The sequence below is a fragment of the Syngnathus scovelli genome, chromosome 15 (assembly GCF_024217435.2).
Source record: "Syngnathus scovelli strain Florida chromosome 15, RoL_Ssco_1.2, whole genome shotgun sequence".
NCBI classification, from domain to species: domain Eukaryota; kingdom Metazoa; phylum Chordata; class Actinopteri; order Syngnathiformes; family Syngnathidae; genus Syngnathus; species Syngnathus scovelli.
In genome coordinates this window covers 3,224,978-3,247,803 of record NC_090861.1, presented here as the reverse complement: position 1 = coordinate 3,247,803, position 22,826 = coordinate 3,224,978, and the positions used below count along the sequence as shown (strand labels likewise).

The window sequence follows — 22,826 nt, the reverse complement described above, 5'->3', positions numbered from 1 at the left end:
ATTACCACCGGAAATCAACTAACAACAATTAAATCCGACTAGTACATGCGACAGATCGGTCAAAGAACTTATCCTAAAATGGTCGCTCCGGTCATGATAGACACGCCTCCTGCTAAATTGAACCATTTTTTTTTTCCATGTTGTATGACTAGTCTTTTTCAGTGTGCACTTCCCGAGCTGCTAGCAAAATCGGAATGTAGCTTCGCTTCATTCCTCCCTTCCCCCCACCGATGACCAAGGTCAAGCTCCTCACAAATGTATACGATAATTCAAAAAAATAATAATTGTGTGATCATGGATCAAATGTTACTTGCATGTCGGGTCACTAGTGTACTTTTTGAGGCATTTGAAAAAATTTCCCTTGAACCAATTAAGTTTGGGGATAAACTGCCCTACACAACTTTCTATTGCAAAAAAATGTGTGTGTGAGTCTTGTGGCCAATGAGCAGCAATTAAAGGGAGGACAGACACACACACATGCTGGCAGTCCGCTGCGAATTGAGGGAGGAGTGTGTAAGTGTGTGTGGGTAGGCGGGTTCTCGCATACACACACTCACCACCCCCCTCTCTCTCTCGCTCCCTCTCTCTCTCCACACAGCTCTCAGTCGAGTCTGGGCGTGCAAGGAGGCAGCATGTGTGCGCTTTAATGTGTGCAGGACTACCGCTTGGATTCTCCCGTCTTGGCCAACCGCTGCACTGAGGTACGGCCCGCATGCTTTTTATTTCTATTTCCAACCACTTTTTTTTTTTTAGGGTTTTTCACCCATATGTGTTCGTTTGACTCCAGCCCATGTGTGTCGGGATAATCCCGACGTGAAGGCACGAGCGCCACTATTCATTTATTTACGTGCATGCTCAGTGGGCCGAGCGTTTATCAATCATTCATGTTCAAAAGTGACTCACGCACGTACGATAACAACTAACCGCCAGCACGATTGACTGACATCTCTCCTGATAACACTTCCCGGGCATTCCATTTGATTCCGTATTTGTTTTTATTAAATACAAAATTATCAATACCATCCATCTCATAAGGTCGCTCAAACTCACATTTGAACAAATGTTACGCATCAACGTATATTGATATTTAACAATATGTACCAATCAATAGAGCCGATATCTTTATTCACCCCCAACTTGACTGTCATATTGAAAATGTGTCACTTCCTGGTCACTTTGCAGCACTGTTTGAAAATAGGTGACCCGTGAAAGGATTTATAGTGGCGGATAAACCTAAGTGTGTTTGCGTATGTCCGTCCAAAAGTGCGCGTGAACGTGCGCACTTTGTTTTTGGACTTAACCGAAGCCCGGGGCTGCAGAACGGAGGCAAAGAAGCCATTATCTCGCACACTCTGATTATCCCCCGTCAATGAGTATGTGTGTGTGTGGGTGGGTGTGTGCGCACTGACACAAGCATGTGCTCTGTGCGCGTACAGTCGAGCTAATATCGTGTAAAGGGAGGGGGGGGATGGGACTCGAGGAGGCGAGCCCTGTGGCGCGTGTGTGTTCTGTAAAAGTGTGTGTGCGCGTGGAGCGAGTGACCCACTTTGATACTCTGCCCCCGCTGCGAAGTCACCTATAGCGCGTGCGAATAGACGAGGCGAGCTTGTTGCCTTCGGGTACTTTTGCGGATAATCGATCGATAATCCATCACTGATCCGTCTATTTTGATGTTACAATAGGTACCGGCGAAATCCACGTTTGCCATGAATGCAAATCACCGAGTCAGCAGTCCTTGAACGCATCGTGAGCGGAGGAGCGGAGCGATGCCGGCGAATAAAAACAACGCGAATGACAAAAGTATTACGAAACATATTTCTTGTAAATGAAGTCATATTGGCGGAGGAAGATGAGCTCGTCTTTCCGGCCTTTCATGTTCTTCCCTCGTTTTTTTCCCCCCCTCTGCTCAGCAAAGGCTTATATAGGAAGACCCCCCACCCGCCCACCATGTGAACACACACGCAATCAAGCGGAGTTTGCGTGTGTGTGCGCGCGTTCCTACACAAAGCATGCTTGACGGAACTGACAGTCGACGGCGGTGATGTTTGTTCTGTATGTTCGTTATAGTGAGCGTCGGATTGCTTGCAGACGGACGGATGGACTTGATAGCGTTGCTGGATGGATGGTACGACTGATGAGCATAATCCAGCCAGCTGTGTTATAGATGGAGGGATGGATGGATGGATGGATGGACACAGGTAGATAGACAGAGGCCGATCAATACTTGAAACACACACCGCATGGACAGTAAGGAACACACGTGTTGGTTTGCGATGCGGCCGGTCCGGTTGTGCCGGTTGTCATCTTTGCTAGCAGCGCGCACCTTGACATGACTGGGGAGGGGGCGTAGGGGTGCGTTCATTTCCCCCCTTTTTGTCTGCTTGTGACGACGATGGACTTGACCCTCCTTCTTGACCTCCTTCCTTCCCGCCTCCATTTCCGTCCATCAGCGTGACAGCCCGGCCGCGTCCACTCGTTAGCTTTAATCGGCGTCGCCTTACAGCACGCACGTACGTGTCTGTCCCCGATGCGCCCGTTTTGTCGAAAGTGCTCGTGCGAAAGGGACTTTGGTCTCCTCTTGGCGCTCCCTCCCTCTTGCCCGTTGACCTGGAAGTGATGCGAAGCACTGCAATGCAGCCTCGCCATTCATTATTGTTTGATCATGCCATGCTTATTTTCATGTGTGTAGGGTCACTTTGTCCCCCCTCACCCTAAGGCCTCACATTGGGTGTCAGTGTCACATTGAGCCCACGCAGGTCGCTAATGCGCCGAAAGGCCACGCTCCATTCGGCGCGGCGAACCATCCCCGACAATAAGCCAGAGCGTGTGTGTGAGCGCTCTCCATCAGGAAATGGAACCACTGACCTGGATCCAACACCATCCACTTTTGGTCCCCAAGACGTCTTTAAAAAGACAACATCTAGCTTTTGTGAAGCGCTGAACCAAGTTGCCGATTTTGAGTTTGCCGTCAGATCTAGAAACCGAGGCGGTCCGGAAATCCCGATGGACAAATTAGGAATCAATACGTCCTGTTCACTTAGCCACGGGGTACAAATCGGAGAATTGCGTATCGCTAACAAATACAATCGCGTGAGTGAAAGTGGGATCATGTTCAAATGACATCCAGAAGGCCGAAACCCAACACTGACTCGGTACAGTATTTAGTCGAACCGGTATCATAATGATCTTGGGCGTAGGCGCTCGCCCGGTGAACGAACACAACGAAAGCGGCAGATGTGTGCCGGAGAGAAAGAAGGGTGGCGGACGTGCGACTGTTCTCACGTTCCCGTTTTTTGGCATCAGAGAATAGCTCATTAAGTTTGCCAACGCGCCGCTGATTTGTGTTCAGGTCTTTCCGGTCGGATGACGTTTGTCTGCAACATTCTCACCGAGAGTTCTTCGCCGTCGCATTGTCCTCTGTCTCGGCCTGGATTTGTTTGCGAGAGCCGTGTTGACTCAGGTGCGGGGACGTATGAAGATAACCCCCCCCACACACACACACTTGGCGACAAAGGCACAGCTACATTTATTTTCTCATTTTTGATTGCTTATTCTTGCTTCTTTGTGACTATTCTGTAAATTTACATGGAAGCAGTCACAAGAACAGACAGGAAACCCCCCCCCCCTTGCCCCATTATTCACGGATCCCCTTCCCCCACCCAACATTCATTAGTCTACCTGCGCACCCCCAACTCCATCCCCTCCCCCCGCTAAGAGCCTCTCATCAGTCCATCAGCGCTATCCGTCATGTCTACCTTTCGCCTGCTATCCGACGCTGTGGGCCACTCAACCTCGCTGTTATTTCGCCGACTCTTCAGATGAAACCGAGGCCCCGCAATTTGCTGACAAGCGCACCTGTCTGGCGGCGGGGTTAAAAGTCCCGCGGATTTGCCGAGATAAGCTCTCACGTGTGAAAATACCACGGATTAAAATACGGTATCCTTTCTCGGGGAGTTTAGCCGGAGAGATTGTCTCGCACTAAATCCAACAGAGCGGGACTTTGCTCCTTCTGGTCTGGTCCGACCTCAACAGCCAAGTAATTGATCGTTCACGCTGCCACCGTTACCACCTCCCGAGCCGGGAAGTCGGTGACTCTATCATCGGCGGAGGTTTAAATCTTTGGTGTTTGTCTTGTCGGATCTACGCTGAGTTAGCGGAGCGTCGGAACCCCCCTCCTCACCACCACGCTCGTAATGGTGCCTGAGGGGATTTTATTTTAAATTATGGTAATCCCCAACTGTACCGTAGCGCAGACGGCAGTGGGTTGTGCTGAGAAGCGTGCGACGTAATCTCCTGGAGGAGCGTCTTTAATGAGGTTAGCGCCACTTGAGGAGCAGAGTGGAGGGAATCGGTCGTTAGCGCTTATCGTTAGCACTCGATCGTCAGATACCTTCAAATGTTGTGGTTTTGTATCCCACGTTAGTCAAAGAAAATTTGAGTGCCTGATGCTCCCACATACGCTCGGCCCATGCTGTCACGTTTGGCCGCAATTTTCCCGCTGAGGATTTTGCACGTCTTTAACGCCGCATGACACGCCATGTACCGAAATGGCGTGCGGAAAACGATGCCATCGGGATTTAGGACGGGCTGTCACTCACATTTTCCCGTGAGATTGGCTTGGCTCGTCGACAGCAATTGGCAGCAATTGCGCATCTCGAACTCTGTGACGCTAATCCCGTTTCCCGCCTAGCGTTTTTGTACTTTTATGCGGAAACCAGAAGCTTTGTTGTGCCACTCAACGCCGAGCACCGATGAAGCTTTAAACGCTGTCTGATTAAAGCAGCCGGGACGTCGTTTGTGTGTCAGGAACGGAGGCTGCGAGGGCTGGGGAGCCTGACGATTTGCGCTTGTGACGGCTCGTCAGATCCCGAAAGCATGAATAAGAAACTAATCTCCCGTCCGGGAAACCCAACCGTTGATGTCTCAGAGTGTGGGCGTGGAGCCTCTTTGACGCACATGTCATGATGCTATGCTAATTGAGAACCCGCTAGCCTACAAGCATGTCTGATCTTGAATTTGAAATATCCCCAGATCCCACTTTTCTTCTTCTCAGGAATTCCGGCTCCCTTCCAGAGAAAGAGTGTCAACCTCAGCTACTTGCTTCAATGGGCAGGGAGAGGTTGAGGAGTTAACTATGTGAGGAATGTCAAAGGTGCAGGAAATGCCCCGAGGGCAGGTGAAGCTCAGGGACTACGTCAGTGGCTTTTATGACTTTGCAAGGGGCAAAGTGGCCCAAAGGTCCACGCGGAGGTCAGGGAAAAATCAGTCCACCTGCCAGTCTCGTATTTCAAACCATTTCATGACTGCTTGTTAGTGCTATTATTTCAGGCAGGGCTAGGTGCAGCTAGCAAACAAGCTAGCACGTTTGGTACTGGCTACTGGCACCATCCCCAAAGTTCAAACTTTAACAATGCCTTACCAGCTAATTAGCATTTAGCTCTTCCTTTAAACAACCACTTAGCAGAACATCCAGCCCGTCAAAGTAATTTCACATTTTTCACAGATGGTACAAGTTGTTGTTGTTCCAGGAGGCGACGGCACTGACTCATGCACACCTCTTCGCGATGATGATTTATGCGCTGTGGGTGGAGTGCAAAGTGTCGGTATTCAAGAGTGATTCACTTTGGGAACGCATCTTTTTAAAAAAAAAAAAAAAAAAAAAGGCAGTCAAGAAGCATGCCCAAGATATTCAAGAATCATACAAATTAAACTCAGCGTTTCCTTTTGTTTATAGATGAGAGAGACTTGGCTAGTTTGCATTTTGCCGAAATATTATTTTGAATTGAAGTTATTGTAATTAGCTTGCGTGCGTAAACGCTGCAACCTGCAAAGTGTCGCTGCTAAAAATTCCAACGTCGAACCATCCAGCAAAAATAATCCTAACAAAGAGACAATCGAGTGAGTCCGCTGCCAGGCTGAGGCAAAACCACTTGTCTTCACTTCAAGCTCAGCACCAATAACCTCCCTCACCCCCTCACGCAGCATCCGCTTCTGCTTCCATTTCACACACCATTCTATTCATAGCTGCGTACCCCCAAACACACACACACACACACCTCGCTGTAGGGCAAAGGAAAGTCAACAAAAAAAAAGAGTAAACACTGAGACGGAAAGCAAGAATGTTCCTCTTGTGTACTCAGACGGCTTTCAAACATACACAAAGTACACATGCTGAACAGGTATGGAAATAGAAAGGCCTCAAGGGGTCGTGGTAGTTTTTTTGTGTGTTTTTCTCTTTCATTTAAAAGTGATACTTTTCATTCCTTGAAATTTGCTTTAATTTAGTGATAAATGTGCCACTTGTTTGGTGGCTTGGCCACCAGGTGGCGGTATAACGTAGACGTACCTGGTCAAAACGTCTCAGTAAGTAAAAATGAACTCTTGGCAGAGGATCAAGACAGGATGCCTTGAGGTATTGCGATATTGTCTGTCTACAAGTGTCGCGCCACCGTCTATGTTTAAGCTATTCGCCAGCTCCTTTTCTTTGTTTGTTAGCATGAAGCTAAACAAACATTCAAAGACGTCTGCATGATTTAACTTCCTTCAAGCGTTCCCTCTTTAATGTGACACCGCAAGGCTGTGTAACGTAACGCACGGCAGAAGTGATGTCGCGCTTCTCGCCGCTGCCTTTCAATTATTACGTGTCGTTTGCATCACGTGACATCACAGTCACTTTCATCCTTTCGCTCTGCTCGCCGCGCTCAGTCGGGCATACGAGTGGATGTATGTTTCCTGGCGAGGTTGCAAAGCGGGCTGGCGTGTGCGCACATGCCCGAACGTTTTGTGGCGGGGCTGCGAGTTTCCAGGGTGGAGTTCAAAGAGGTGTGGTGTGACATTAGGACTTGCTGGACTCTGTACATGCGTCTCACTTTTAGCCCTTTTTTTTTTTTTTGGTCTACAGGACAACGTGAGGTTTTCCCTGCCGTCTTAATCGTTGCGCTCGCCGCCTTGCGAGCGTGACGCGGAGAATGATACGCTTGCAAGATGGCGAGGCTGAGATGCTGCTAAGGCCTAGACCTTGACATCAGGTTGGAACTCTGAAGTTATTTTGTTAATGTATATTTCTGAAAATAAGGTAAATATTTCTCAAAATGTTGATAAAAGTGTCATGTAATCTGCAGTTGCACGATGGGGAATGTGGAGAGCCAAAACGGCGAGAACGCCTTCCACGGCGGCTCCGCCGGACATCTCTCCCGCAAGAACACGTCGTCGCGCTCTTTCCGCCTGTCGTCGGCCTCCAAGCGGCCGGCGGCACGCCGCCCTCGCCATTCGCTGTCGGCCAAGCAGCCCGAGCGCCACCGCAATTCCGAGGCGTCCACACGCTCCTCCAGCACGCCCAGCATCCCGCGCTCGTTGGACGCCGCCCCGGACGACGACACCGACGGCCTGGCCCGCTTCGGCGCCAACCCGCACTGGACTCAGCGCGTGGCCATGACCTTGAGGCCCGAGGAGCACGACGCCTCGGCCTCCTCGCCCGCGCCGGGTGACGACGCGTCCAGCTTCAAGAAGAAGCGCTCCAAGTCGGCCGACATGTGGAGGGAGGACAGTCTGGAGTTCTCGCTGTCGGACCTCAGCCAGGAACACATGACCAGCACGGAGGAGATGGTGGATGGAGGCGAGGAGGAGGAAGAAGAGGAAGAGGAGCAGTTCAGCCGACAGCCCAGAGGACCCAACGGTGCGGAATTTAGTTACATCATACTTCTCAGCCCTCTTTAATTTATTTCATGCTGAATTCAAGGATGGACTGCAGCATCATACAATAAATGGAAATAAAATGAAATGCCATATTTTGAATATACGCACCGATGCGTGTGACAGGTGTAGCCGAGCGCGCCTCATCGCTGGACCACCTGTGCGGCCACCACGGCGCCAAGCTCAGGGGCCAAAGGGCACGCCGCAGAGACGTCGAACAGGACGACGACGCCGAGACGGGGCCGATGTCTCCGAGCGAGGAGGACGGCGGCGGCACATACGTGGCTTTCACGCTCCCCTGCCGACGCTCGCACTGCCTCTCGGAGGGGCCGTCGGGGCTCGGCTCGGCGCCGGTGCCGCCTCAGCGGCCTGTTTTTCAGGGACGCCGTGCGCAAACCACGCAGGTCAAACAACAAACTTTTTATTCATTTAATGTTTTACTTATATAACACTTGCATGTTGTCCCTCCAGGGTTGTACACATTCCAAACCGAAGACGCACACTTGTTTAATTTTTAATTGAATTCGTCTTTGGGGCAAAAAGCTGATTGACTCCAAAAAAGTCACCGGGAGATTTGTTAAAGCAACAACAGTCACTTTGTGTCATCGTCACATTAGTAGCAAAGTCCACAACAAGAGAAGCTTCCTTCCCAAAAAGCCCAAGCTGCACCCTAAGTGCTCATCACAAATTCACTCAGACATGTCCGTGTGTGTGTCTGTGTGTGTGTCGGGTCGGGGGGGGAGAGTACAGCAGCTATAAATAGACGACAAGGCGGCAAAACATGGAGGAAACAGAAGAGAGTCTCAGTTTCTTAAGACGACCTCTGAGGAGAGGACACTGAACCTCTCGTGGAAAACTTTCCAGCGGAAACACAGGCGCACACTCTTAAGCGTTAACACACACACACATTCTATATATGTAACATAAATGGCCACATTGTGTTTGTACCAACAAGCTGCTCCTGTATGCTGAGTGATGTTCCACCATTGCTTTATTGTGAAATTGGCATACCGCTCGTTCCCCGCTGGAAAAAAGTTTTTATCGGTTTAGCTTAGCTAATTATGACTTGCTTCCTCCTCTTGACAGGACATCTCATCCGCGCTGGGCGAGGGCAGCGAGTACGGCGACAGCGGCATTGACGGCGTGACGGCCGAGACGGAGGCGGCGGCGGACGGCGAGCCGTTGTCCCGGCGCTGCAAAGCCATGTCGGCGTCCTTCTCCGTGTACTCGGCCGTCGAGAGCGCCCTCTTCCACAACGGCAGCGACAGCGGAAGCAGCAGCGCCGGCGTGGCGGAGGCGCGGGGCAGCAGCGGAGGCGTCTACGAGAACTTTCGCAAGGAGCTCGACAATCAAGTCTGGGTTAGTTTGAATTGTGCTTTGATTAACTGTCAATTGATTCGTGATTAAATATTTACTCATCAGGCACACCGAGGTCAGGACCGCTTAGAGGTGTGCTCAGCAGTCAGCGACGAGCAGAGCAGCGGCACGCTCAGCAGCGCTTACCCGTCGGAGTCGGCAGTGGCCTCGGCCTGCGCCCACAGCACGGTACGAAAGGCCGGCGCGTTGGCTGTCAAGAACTTCCTGGTCCACAAGAAGAGCAAGAAGGTTGAGCCGGCCACCAGACGCAAATGGAAACACTACTGGGTTTCGCTCAAAGGTACTCAGCCCGCGTGACCTTGAGCGGGGTTGTCTGCTGCGCCTCGTCTGTGTTTTCCATTTTCCGTCCTCCGCCTCGTTTAATTTCACGCCGGCGTCCTTGTCTAATCCGTTTCATCCTCGTGAAATGCACAACAACTGCATTGCCTCATCTCCACGCAGATGAATAAATCACTTCTTGTGGCGTGCGCAGGACGCGCTGACACTGTATTTGCCCTTGCAACATTTTTTGGGCTACTCTATTTTGGTGGAGCTCTCAATTTTTATTTGGTGTAATTCCACTTGTAACCACTAGGAAGACGATTTATCTTGAGACTCAAGTTGAATGAAAACTATCTTTGATTGATGAATATTTTGAGATGACAAATTTGTTAGATTGGAAAATTTACAGTGACTGACGGGTGTTTTTTTTTTTTTTTTTTTTTTGCATGCTCTGCAGGCTGCACGCTGTTCCTGTACGAGTCAGACAGTCGCTCGGGCATCGACCACACCAGCGTTCCCAAACACGCGCTCTGGGCCGAGAACGCCATCGTGCAGGCGGTTCCGGAACACCCCAAGAAGGATTTTGTCTTCTGCCTCAGCAACTCGGCCGGAGACGCCTTCCTCTTCCAGGTACGAGGACGCCACGCCTTAAATATGTGCGGCACGTCCGTACGGGCGCGCTGACGTGCTTAAAGGGCGCGCCGTCGCTGAGCATTGTGAGCTGTGACAATTTGCCATTTGTATGCCGACACCTGTCACACTCACTAAATGGAGGACAAAGACACCCTGAAGGAATCTTATTAAGCTGGCCGACCGCCGCCGCTATCACACGGTCTCACCCGAACCTCATTTGCATACCACCTGACTTTAACAACAATATCAATATCGTACGTTTTGTCTCCCTTCAGACGTCAGGTCAGACGGAGCTGGAGAACTGGATCACGGCGATCCACTCGGCGTGCGCCGCCGCCCTGGCCCGGCAGCACCACCGCGACGACACGGTGCGCCTGCTGCGCGCCGAAATCCGCAAGCTGGAGCAGAAGATCGACATGGACGAGAAGATGAAGAAGATGGGCGACATGCAACTGTCCACCGTCACCGACGCCAAGAAGAGGAAGACCATCCTGGAGCAAGTAGGCCCCTTATTGTATATTTGGTCACTTTTGGAAAAACAGCAAAGTTGGCAGAAGGTCTTCAGTGTGTCTGGACAAGCGTGATATAATTTGCTGCGTTATCATCGTTTTGTGTGTTTCACCTCCCACGGCCCACCTTGCCTTGGACATCTTCATCATCACTCCCACATCTCACTTGTGGAGCCAGGCGCCATGTTCTGTTCTTGCCGTTCAAGCCACCGTGGCCTTTTGTGCTTCAGATCTTCCTGTGGGAGCAGAATCTGGAGCGTTTCCACATGGACCTGTTCCGCTGCCGCTGCTACCTGGCCAGCCTGCAGGGAGGCGAGCCCCCCAACCCCAAGCGCCTGCTGGGATTCGCCTCGCGCCCCACCAAGCTGGCCATGGGACGCCTTGGGATCTTCTCCGTGTCCTCCTTCCACGCGCTGGTACCACTCGCACACGTGATAACAACACCAGGTCCCATAATGGCTCAGTGAAGCAGCATGCGGCTCACTAAATCAATGCTGCGGGTTTTATGAGAAAGGGGAGAATCTTATCCGGAAAACAAAGAACGCACACACACACATGACAGTTTGATGGTGTTGATTGGCAGATCAATATGAAGCGTCCCCGAGGCGCTTTCTCACCAAACAGGCTTAAGTCTCTCTCTGTCTCTAACCTCCATCTCCCTCCCTCCATCCTTTTCCCTTCCTTTCCTTTGTCTCCATATCCCCCCTCACTTGCCCCCTCCTGCTGTCTCACACTATTAGACATCAACACGCAATTGATTTCCCCCCCCCCCCTCACCGTCCGTTTTATTTGCAGACATAATTGTGAAGCTTTCAAATCGGTGCTGTATATTAATGTTGCTGCTCATCTTTTATTCTAGCATTTCTGTAGCTCACAACATTTGAATATAGGCGATTTGATTTATTTGATTTATTTGATATCGTTTTGATGTTTTTGTTGACGTTAAAATTTTTCTAGTTCGTTTTATGTGGAAAGATAAACGAAGTAGTGTAAAAAGTCTTATTTGAATTTATGGAATGTACTTTTGCGTTCTTTCAGGTATCGGCGCGCACGGAGTTGAGCGTGAAGCGGCGCGGGCAAGCCACACCTTCTCGCACCTTCAGCAAACGCCGAAGTCGCTTCTCGTCGCTCTGGGGGATCGACACCGCCTCCCGCAGGAAGTCCAAGGTGCCGCAATCCACCGTCACCCAGGTGGACTTTTACAAACCCGCGCAAATCTACCCTGTAGAGCGCCTCGTTCTCGTCAACGCGCTCATCATACTTTCTAAATCTTCACAGGTGTTTGTTGACGGCGTCGAGCCGGCCAAAGCCCCCACTGAACCAACGTACGAAGACTCGGCCAGCGACAAATCGGTAAGACCTGAGTTGATTTTGTCGTATTTCCACGTGGTTTTACATCACTGCAGCTTTTAATTTGGTATGTTTGCCACTTCCTGTACCTACTGGAGCGTTTGATGAGTCTGCGCATGTTTAACGGCTTACAAGCTTCCCCACTGCCCAGAGGCCAAAAGCAGCAGCAGCATGCTGCCATTTCCCCAATTCCTTTCAGTCAGATTCCTTTTGTGTTGTTTTTTTTTTCTTTTCTTTTTGTTCTGGCTTATTATGGGGGAACTACGGCTGAACCTTTCCACATCCGAGAGCATTCCTCCGAGGTCCCGTCTTTCACTTGACGCTATCTGCCAGATTAAGTCTCTCGCTAACCGCTCGGCGTCTGATCCGCACGTAATGCAATTATTCCTATTCCCAGCCATCTTTTCAGCCTGTCAAACAGCACATCCTCATCGGCACCTTCTCGTCTCCTCTTTTCCTTCGCTCGGGGCGAGCTAAAGTTAACGGGTCCCGAAGGCGATCAACCGGCTGTCTGCCTGAGGGACATTTTGATCTTTACCTTATCTAAATGCTCGCTTTAAACCTAAATGGATGACGTCCTGTCTATTTTAGGGCGAGGTTGGTTGAAACTTTTTTTTATGTGGCGACTCCTGATAGAAAATGAAATTTCATGTTGCAGATTAAATTGGCTTTAGGCGATAAATTGTCAAGACGTTGTGGAGACAGCTTGTTTAACATTTGTTTTACAACAATTCTGCCCAATTTGCCAACTTGGCCTGCCAAAAACTAAATCTGAAGTTCTTTCTTCACCCAACTGTCTACTATATGTGGATCAAATGTAATATTTGAAAGGACCCTATTTGAGCTAAGCTTAAAAAAATTATGCAATAGGCCAAAATGGCGAGCAAAATTCCTATTTGAAGGACCCCTGCAAATGCACCAAAATGGCCTCCTCAACACAAAATGGCAGCCTTTTCAGACCGTAGGACTGTAAAACAGATTGTAGAGCCAAACAGTCACATTCACATCTGTGGAAGCTGTCACCTGATATGATCGGAAAGATCACCATGTGTGAGGTCCTGTTGATGCGGCTCGGGTTGCCAGATTGGCACGCACGCACACACACACGGGCTCAGAGCCACATGGGAGCTCAAGGGGATGACAAATGAGCTTTTGTAATTAGACCTCCAGATGCTTGAGGCCACCAGCATCTTCCATTGGGCTCTTTAATTTCAATAGTTATGTATTAGCTCTGAGAAATAATTGTATACACTGTCAAGTGTCTCCAGGAAACATGACTTGTCTATGTTTTCAGAAGGAGAGGGAGAGCTCGGTGAAAAGTCTTCCCCAGCTGTCCTTGGACAATGACGTGTGGCTCCCGGAGAACCTGGCCCCCTCTTGGGTGTGCCTACCCGGCGACCAGCCCATCCTGGCCGTGGTGCAGCCCGGCGACACGACGTTGGAGGTCCTCAGCGCCGTCTGCAAGGTGACCATGGGAATTGTAACTCCATTTTGGAGATGAAGTGTTTTAGGACTGTTGTCATCCTGCAGAAACACACATTGGACCCTTCTGGTCATTACCTGCGCTTGAAGGTGGCCGTGGATGACCGCACGCTCCTCTACGTGCCCAAACACGACGAGGACGTCTACGATGTGGTGAGATGTTGAAATGACCTTTTGGGGAATTTGACTTAATTTGAGTTGGTCTGATGTCATCACGTCGTTTTATTGACTTTTATTTCACTTCCTCGATTCAGCGTTTGTCGTCAGTGTAAACGTAACATGTTAAAGTCCCATTTAACACATTTAGACGCTTAGATCTTTGTCAAGTGGATCAACGATGTCTCTCGCTCATTAAAATTCATGTGTACCGTATGTGGTAAATTATGCAAATGAGCTTGTTGCGCTTGTTATCTCAAATGAACATTACGGGCTTCAGTATTATTCAGTGGTGTTGTTGAAGGCCTATTTTCACCTTCGCCTGATGTGTTCTTCATCCTCTTTGATCAACATTCACGCTTATCACTTTCTCATTTCACATCTTGACACACGCACCCTGACCCTGTGACCTTGATTCACAAATGCCTCGTCAAAAGAGTTGAATAAACCATGAGCTTGTTTCCAAGCGTGATGATTTCTTGTGGTTTTTTTTCCAGCTTTACCAGGAGATCGAGATCTGCACCAAAATCACCCGGCTGATCCAGTTCGACCGAGCCGAGTCGTGCACGCTGGGCTACGGTAGGTCGGCTTCGCCTCGAGCAACGGACTCGTTTCAAATTGGATTGATTTGGGGATTCCGGAAAGTTTTCAAGCGGAATTTGGTTTTGACATTAGGTTTATTTTTTTTTCCCCCTGTCTTCAGGTTTCTCAGTGTCTGTTCTGGATGAGGAAGGCACCCAGCGGCTTCACATCACTGACGTCAAAGCTGGCGGACTGGCCTCTGCTAAAGGTACAGTGACAGCTAGCCTAGCATGATGCTAGGCTTCACAGCCTGCTGAGTCACACAATGTTAGTGGGTCAGCCAGCATGTTCCATTGATCCACTGAGGAGAATGTGTGGAGACTGAAAGAGATCACGCAAGAAAACCAGGCCAACTCTGCAGGCTTTACGCCAAGCCCGTCTCTCTTAATGTAGTCACAGACTCGCACACACACACACGCACACACAAAGCGGCCGCACAGTGGGGCCCGGGGGCTTTATTTCTTTCAGTCCGATAAAGACTCCACTATACAGCTGACATTTCCCATTGCGGACAAGTAGGTCACGACTTGAGGCTAAATGTGTCATTTGTGTACATATAGAAAAGTGGATGTGTGTGTTTGTGTGTGTTCCATGCACAAAGGTGAGCTGTCTGTCTTAATTGCCTGCTAATTGGCTGCGGCGCGCGGGTGGCGAGAGGATATGTTTGTGTTTCGTCTGGGCTGACTTAAAGTAGGGATTTGAGCCAAGTTTAGGATTTCAATCTAAGGTAGATTTAGGAGTCGGGTTTCAAGTCTCGTTTCGGGTTTCAAGGTATGGTGTCGATTTATGATTTGTTTTCAGCGGTCAAGGTTTCAATGAGATTTTAAACAAAAATTTAATTTTGCCGAGTAATTAACGTCGACTCTGTCTTCCCTGAAGGTGTCCGAGCCGGGGACGAGATCCTGCTGTTGAACGGCAAGCCGGCCGCCGCCCTTCAGATGGACGACATGCGAGCGGCGTTTGCATGCCAGACCCTGACGCTGAGCGTGGGCGCCCTTCCCCAACTGGACCCCGCCACCCTGTGCCCGCCGCCGCCTCCCAGACGCTGCGACGCCGACCCCGCCGCCGCTGGCACCGCCACTGACATCTTCTCACAGAGCCAAGGTCGGGAAGTCCCTCAATGCATCTTGAGGGGGGGGGGGGGTTGACAAGTTTAACTTTTCTGACCTCGTGAATGTGCCTTCCAGATGGTCTCGTGAAAGCCACGTGGCAGCTACTGCTAATTTAATACCTGTCCTCTTCATCCATGTGCAAGGGCAACGATTTTTAGTCTCGTTTTTTTTTTTTTTTTAAATAATTAACATACAGCAAGCTAATACATATTCATGAGATGCTGTCACATGTCAGGACAGACGGAAGTAAACACGCCAGCTGGAAGGTTATTTACTCATAATGGCAAAGATGTATCCGGTTAGACCAAAAGGAGGAAATTGCCTTGAAAATATATTTCTTAATACCACAAGCAAACTGATGTGAACATTTTTATGCGTGCATCCACAGAGGACATCCTGGACGATGTTTCGGGTCTGACCGTGGATGACACTTTGGACGAGGGGGTCCCGCAGAGTCCGGGAGATCCTCCTGAAGAGAAGATCTATGCGCACAAGGTAGGAATGATGTTTATAGCTCCTTTCAAGGAGATTATGTTAGCTTGCAATGCAGTGGCAACAACGAGGCACTCGAAAGTGGTCTCCCAAACCCAGACATTGGCTGTCAAGAGGTTTTTCAAGCCCCCCCCCAAGCCAGGTGTGAGACAAGCGTATGATTTATTAATCAAGAGCCCGTCGCCTCTCATCAGCGCTTCAGCATTGTGATGATTTTTGCTAGCAGAATAGCGGCGGACCTCTTTTGCCTTGCCACCTCGGTTCCCTTTGTCACCATGGTGACAGCTGTTACTTTAGGGGAAGTGAAACAAATGTGCTATGGTTGCGTGAATCGTATGTAAACGGTGTGTTTAAATGAGATTTCTAGATTGTAAAATTCTTCCCCTCAGCTGCTCATTAGCATAAAGGATTTAGGAATTTGGACGCTGTCTGTCAACAAACAAAATTCTGGCAGGTCTTCTTTTTTTCCGTGCCACATTTCTCCTCTCCCTTCCTTGCTTTTGTCTCACCTCATCTCACCCGGCGGCAAAGGCGAGAGCGTTTTTAATTATCCCCCGAATCTGTCGTCGCTTCATTGTGTCATTTAGCACAGACAAACGAGTGTCTGGTGCGAAGACGAGCTTCATTATTTTAGACAAAAGCGCCACCGCCGCCGACAAATGTGATAACTAGAGGGAGAAAGGAAGGCGGGGCTGGTGGGGGGGGGTAATCACTTGGGATAACAGCAATCATAGAGATGATGATAGTGCTGATTGTCGTCGTTCTCAGAGGAGAAATCTGTCCGCCTGTCATTTCTATTTTTTTATTTTTTTTTTTAACCTGGAGGCTTTTGAAATTAAAAATGTGATTTGTTCAAAATGACAGGCATTGCTGGCTAATTTATCATCTTTAGTGTATTCTCAAAAATCTTGCTATTTCTTCTCCCTAATGTGCAAGCATGCCAGTTGCTTGTACTGTCATAGTCTGTCCGCTAGAGGGAGCCCTCATGAATTAATTTGAAGTGCCCTCATTCCCAAATGAACTACTAAAAATGCCTTTTTTTCTTTACATTTATTTTACCATGCCACACTCAAAATCAATAAAACCAGATATTTTTAAAGAAATTTCAAAATGCAGCTTTTTAGCATTTTGTAATAGATTTGAATCGATAAAGAAATCAGCAATTCAATTACATTGTGATCAAAATAGCTTTTAAAAAAAAAAAATCTTTGTCAAGTGAGCACTTGATCTGAATCAACGTTTATTTTCATTTAGTACACATCAAGCCAAGAACTGGCATATGTGATGCCTAACTAATCCATGTTGATCCCACTTTTTGCTGGCGGGCGTGGCGATGGCGACAGGTTGGCGCTTGCTTCCCAGCTCCTCCTACCACGCTGCACTGCTGCCACACACACATACACACACACACACACCCTCGCTCCATAGCCGCAGGCTGTTTCAAAGATGCGTGGAACCAGCTCCGGGAATAAGGTAACGCGTTTGTCAAGACTCGTCATTTGGTGTATTTTTTGACTTAATTTGCAGCATTTCCAAACAAGCGGTCCTCCTACCCGTTATGCTAATGAGCTGTCACAGATACCCTCACACACTCGTGTGCATCACTCAATTGGAATTAAGGCTTGCTGATTACATAATTGTGTGTGTTTGAAGTGCACTACCAGGTGTGGTCTGTGCAGGTTGTGGAGACTTTGGAATGAAAGACAGAGTCAAACGTCCAACATGGAAGCTTTCATTGCAGTTTAGCAGTTGTGCAAAAAAGACTCGGCGGACTTGCGCAAAGGTTTCTGGAGAAGTAGCATGACGGCACAAAAGAGGGGGGGGGGGGTCTGTTTATGCGTTGATTTTAACGGGACGCTTTAGTGCTGATCCAATCACTCTTTGATCTGGTTTGTTGTTGCTGTCAGTGGTGCTTACATAAGCAAGTAAGCGAACGTGCTTCCTTCCTCTCCCTCCTCCCTTCTGTCTCCTCCTCTTGTTTCTCAACTCACGGAGACGCCTCTGCTTGTTCTCAACTTGCTTGCTGCACCTCGCAGCGGGACGGACACCTTTTCTCGGCTTTTGGGACGTCGGAAAGGGGGTTTTGTCGGCTCCCACCTGGACGGGTGGTTGAGCCGTGCTCCGAGCGCCGGCATGTCCGGCTTCAGGAGGTCCAAAAGGAGGACCAGGGTCAGCTCCAAGTGGGCGTCCAAATTGCTCTGTGATGTTTTACACCTGGTGAGCTGCACTGATGAATTGTGCTGATTTGGATTAGGTTCATGTTAGCTGGGCGTGTGTTAGCATGTCGCTAAAGGGGAGCAGCAGTTAAAGAGTTTTGTGTCCTTGTCCATTAGCTTGACTGTTTGTTGCTTTTTAGTGGAGGAACAGCGCTGGATTCATGGAAGATGTTTTATCTGTGTGCGCGCGAGTGCATCCAGATGCGCCAGTGCTGCCAAACGGGTTTTGAACACCACCACGGAAAATGGGCTTTGTCATTAGCGTGGCGCGAGCGAGCGACGAGGCGTGCAAATGCGCTTAGACGGGTCTGTTCTCGCCTCTGCAGCCTGTCTGTCACTCGCGGTTGTAGCCTACATTTGAAGCGCTGTGCAATTTGGAGAAAAGGTCAAAGTTGACACTCTGACCTTGTTTGATTGACAGAGTCAAAGCTCCGTCACTGGTTTCATCGATGTTCTACATCATGCGCTTCTTCCCTTAGAACGCGGAGCAGACGTCGTCCTTCAACCACCGCAGCCACCACGACGCTTCCGAGCGCCCGATGTCGTCTTCCTCGTCCTCTTCGTCCTCCTCGTCCCTCTCCCCCAGCCCGGTGTCGGCCCTGCCGCCGTCCTGCGCTCAGCGTCAGCTCTCGCACGCCGACAAGCTGCGCAAAGTCATCAGCGAGTTGGTGGACACGGAGAAGACTTACGTTAAAGTGCGTCCCGCTGACTCATCCCCCGTGTGTCCTCGCTCCTCGTTGCAACGTCTGAGCTTGTTCCTCCTCGTCCGTGCAGGACCTGCGTTGCCTCATCGAGTGCTACTTGACGCCGCTCCAGAAGGAGAGCTTCCTCACGCAGGACGAGGTAAGATCGTCTCCGCCTGAACCACCACCGAACCGACAGACTATTTTTCTTCTTTTATTTTTTTTAATCTATCCTAGCTGGACATTCTGTTTGGCAACCTGGGCGAGATGGTGGACTTCCAGGTGGAGTTTCTGAGGACGCTGGAGGACGGAATCCGACTGGTGCCCAATCTGGACCAACTGGAGAGAGTGGAACAGTTCAAGGTGGTGATTAAAAACGATGCTTTATAGGAGTCACGCATTTATTTCGACCTCACTTATTTGTTTCCGCAGAAAGTGCTCTTCTCCCTGGGCGGCTCGTTCTTGTACTACGCCGACCGCTTCAAGATCTACAGCGCCTTCTGCGCCAGCCACACCAAGGTGCCCAAGGTGTTGGCCAAAGGTAAGCGCGCCTTCTCCAGCCTTCGCTTTTGAACGTCAACATGAAAAAGGCGTCGCGGCGTGTCCTCCAGCCAAAACAGACCCGGACTTTAAGGCGTTCCTGTCGGAGCGGAACCCCAAGCAGCAGCACTCGTCCACGCTGGAGTCGTATCTCATCAAGCCCATCCAGAGGGTCCTCAAGTACCCCCTGCTCCTCCGCGAGCTCTTTTCCCTCACCGACCCCGACAGCGATGAGCACTACCACCTGGACAGTGAGATTTGTCACACACTCGCTTGCTCGAGACTTTGGAGCGCACGACATGACATGCTGTGTTTTTTTTTCCAGTGGCCATGAAGGCGATGAACAAGGTAGCGAGTCACATCAACGAGATGCAGAAGCTGCACGAGGAGTTTGGCGCCGTGTTCGATCAGCTCATCAGCGAGCAGAAGGAGGTTAGCGACCTATCCATGGGGGATCTGCTGATGCACTCCAGCGTGGTCTGGATCAACCCTCCGCCATCTTTAGGAAAGAGCAAGAAGGACCCAGAATTGGCCGCCTTTGGTAAGTGTCGACAAAAATCATCATGTCGTACCGACGCGACATTTTTCAAACATTTATTTCTGTATCTTAGTTTTCAAAACCGCTGTGGTGTTTGTGTACAAAGACTCATCAAAGCACAGGAAGAAAATGGTGAGGAGCTTTGTTCATTTTCAAATCAAGATAAAGTTGTCTCCAGTGCCCCCTGTTGCCTAATGAACGCACTACACTGCAATTCCTCCTCAGAGCTCCGCTCACCGAGCGTCCATGAACGATGAGCGCGATCCGTTCCGCTTCCGACACATGATTGCCACCCAGTCGCTGCAAGTCCGCGCTCTCGCAAGTACGTTAACGCTATTCTGCTACATTATGAGAGTTTTGCTGGCTCAGCAACTAATAGAAAAATAGCAATCGCAATTAACTGATAATTATTTTAAGATTGTATGTTACACGTGTTCTTCGTCTTCTAGACTCTGAAGGCACGGCCGTGTGCGAAATAGTTCACACCAGGTCGGAATCCGAGGGGCGACCCGAGAGAACGTTCCAGTTGTGCTGCAGGTTTGCATTTAATTTACTATGTGGTCGCGTATTTAACTTTGTCATTCATCGAATTTAAATGAACTTGAGGTCTGGTTTTTCCTTTTTGTGTCCAGTTCCGCGGAGAGCAAGAAGGATCTGCTGAAGGCGGTGCACTCCATCCTCAGGGAGAAGCAGCGGAGGCAGCTGCTCAAGACCGAGTCGCTCCCCCTTAGTCAGCAGTACGTCCCCTTTGGGGGCAAGCGGCTCTACGCCCTCAAGGGGGCGCAGAAGCACTCTGTCAACCGAGCAGGTGACCCCCAACCCTTCAAGTTGCATGCTTGCCAAAATAAAAGATGTCACTAAACTTCCTGTCTTCTGTGTACAGCTTCAGCGCCGTCCCGTTCTCTGGCTCGCAGGAAGTTGTTGCGAAACCGTTTCACCATTGACACGGACCTGGTTTTGGACACGGACCCGGTCTTCAACAACAACAACCACCAGCGGGACCCGGACTCGCCTGCGGTGCCCCCCGCCGCTCCCTCGGCGCCGTCTCAGCCCGCGCCCTCGGAGCTGTGGCCAGAGCAGCGGTTCGACCTGCAACCGTACGAGAACGGCGCCAAGGTGAAGGAAACTGACATTTTGAGCGACGACGACGAGTACTGTAAGTCACGGCGCGCCACAGGGGCGCCCTCGCAGACCAGCGAACTGGACGCCAAGATGGACGCCATGGAGATCCGTGGCGTGCTGAAGGCGTGCGCGGCGCAGCGGGGGCCCGAACGCGACTCCGTGTGGGTGCGCAGGGACGACTTCGGCTGCAACAGCGACGTCTTCTGATGCCAGCGCACGCCAATCACCTGCCGATCATGTCTGACGGGACGCGCTGGCCACTTCTTTAGGTACACCCTCCCATGATGTGAGTGTGCGATTTCTGCCTTTCCCCTCCGTGAGGATTACCGATGAGCCCTATTTTCACTTTAGTGCAAGAATCCTATCCACTTTTGAGTTTCACTCCAAATTTCCAGAATATTCTGTTCGAGCAAAAGCCCTAATAATTTCAAGTCTATTTATTTTTGAAGGTTCTTTTAAAGGGAAGTCAAGTTTATTTCCAATATGTTGTGGAATATGAATAAAGCCAAAATCCACCTGTTTTTTCTGAGATGGAGAAAAAAAGGTGTTTAATTTATAGTGTTTCACGAATATTAATATTAACAATCTAACAATATTAATCAGAGTATTGTGTTTCGACTTGACTTCTCCTTTAAAAGCGGCAGCCATCAAATATTGTGATGTTTTTCAGCCCTCGACCGATTGTAATTCACAACACTCTGGCGAGAAGTCGATTTCTTTTGAAGGATAAACCCAAATCCACAGTCTACCAGCAATAATACAAGACGACCAAAGTTTCCCAGATCAAAGTTGTCAACTCCAACTTCCAGAATATACAGTTAGAACTAGAAGCTAATTTCTTTTGAAGGATAAACCCAAATCTGTTTTCCATTTTGATGCAAGTTATCCCAGGTAGTCGAGATCCAAGGCAACCTCGATTCAGAGCTTCCAGAATAGGCTTGTTGGAGAACCCCGCTGATTTTGAAGGATAGACCCACATCCACAGTTTACCAGCAGTAAAAGTCTCGTTGCTTTTTAGCACTACCAGATGACTTATTTTTAGGGCCCTAAAGTCTATTTTTCCACACAGAACCTTTGAACCTGTCTATTTTTATGATTTTTTTTGCTAGCACTCAAGGGCCATTCACTTTTGCCTGGAGGTGGTTCTCGGCCGCTATTGATGGACTGATTGGTCGGGATGTTTATATTTATAAGACCCAAATGCTCACTTTTGATATGAAATATTTGTAAAAAGATACAGTTAACTTTATTGCCTTTCTGCTCTCATTGTTTACTACACAGTCTGCAGTGTTAATGCACCCTCACACGCCTCAAAAGTTGAAATTAGTTTGGCAGCTTGGTGTCATCGACTAAAACGAGAAGAAGAAAACGTCACAAAAGTAAACAGGTAAACCACTCAAGTCATGGAATGTCGTTAATAAAAGCTACAGAGCCAAGGTCAAAAGAATCAAAACAGGAAATGGACAGTTGACACTCACCAAAATAAAAGGGAACCCGATAGCCAGGGGCAATGGAGCAAAAACAAGTTGACATGCCAAAGTAAAAGCAGAACGGGCAAAACCAGTCATACCAGAGCCAAAATAAAGTGCATAAAATGTGAGCCCAGGAAGTAGCAAGCCAACCAAAATCTTAGCAACTTAGCTTAGCAACACATGACAGTACCCTCTCGTTGTGTTTTAGGCCCAATTTACATGAATGTCTCCATTGCTAAAGCCAATCAACTCCCATCTTGTAGGCCACGCCCCCTTTGAAACCTCAGCAATGGTCCTTGTTTACTTGAAAGTCCTCCCTGCAGTGTCTCCTCTTGTCCACTGGGCGCCGCTGTTTCACGGCTTGTTTTGCGCTTGAGAACAAAATGACAGTCGCTGACAGTGAGCCGCTTTTTTTGTACAAATAATTGTGATGCAGTTAACTTAGCCGTTAAGTTTTGGGACTGTGAGACACAATCCCCTTTTGATCGTCTTTGTACTTTTTGCTACACGACACGTGGAGTATTATCCTTTGTATGACAGCAACAACAATAAACTTTATACATTTACACTTTTTGTGTCCAAGGTCACTTAATACTCACATTTATTTGA

General features: G+C 49.3%; 1 protein-coding gene across 5 annotated transcripts; it reads left to right on the top strand.

Annotated features, from left to right (window-relative positions):
- The first annotated feature begins 598 nt into the window (after positions 1 to 598).
- Positions 599 to 22,785, top strand: LOC125982271 (rho guanine nucleotide exchange factor TIAM1). Of its 5 annotated transcripts, none has more exons than XM_049742700.1 (28): positions 599 to 701; positions 6,902 to 7,028; positions 7,122 to 7,675; positions 7,819 to 8,096; positions 8,779 to 9,051; positions 9,115 to 9,349; positions 9,788 to 9,960; positions 10,239 to 10,463; positions 10,703 to 10,888; positions 11,511 to 11,639; positions 11,751 to 11,825; positions 13,120 to 13,287; positions 13,353 to 13,457; positions 13,958 to 14,039; positions 14,164 to 14,250; positions 14,922 to 15,146; positions 15,543 to 15,649; positions 18,342 to 18,557; positions 18,637 to 18,705; positions 18,783 to 18,908; positions 18,978 to 19,086; positions 19,157 to 19,336; positions 19,411 to 19,626; positions 19,697 to 19,755; positions 19,849 to 19,945; positions 20,073 to 20,160; positions 20,256 to 20,431; positions 20,507 to 22,785. In XM_049742700.1, the coding sequence occupies exons 3-28, from the start codon at positions 7,129 to 7,131 to the stop codon at positions 20,950 to 20,952; spliced, it is 4,677 nt and encodes a 1,558-aa protein (XP_049598657.1). In that variant the 5' UTR covers positions 599 to 701; positions 6,902 to 7,028; positions 7,122 to 7,128; the 3' UTR covers positions 20,953 to 22,785. The 5 variants fall into 5 exon arrangements, with proteins under 5 accessions (XP_049598657.1, XP_049598656.1, XP_049598655.1 ...); XM_049742699.1 differs by having other exon boundaries at positions 13,117 to 13,287; XM_049742698.1 differs by having other exon boundaries at positions 11,511 to 11,663.
- Positions 22,786 to 22,826: the final 41 nt, after the last annotated feature.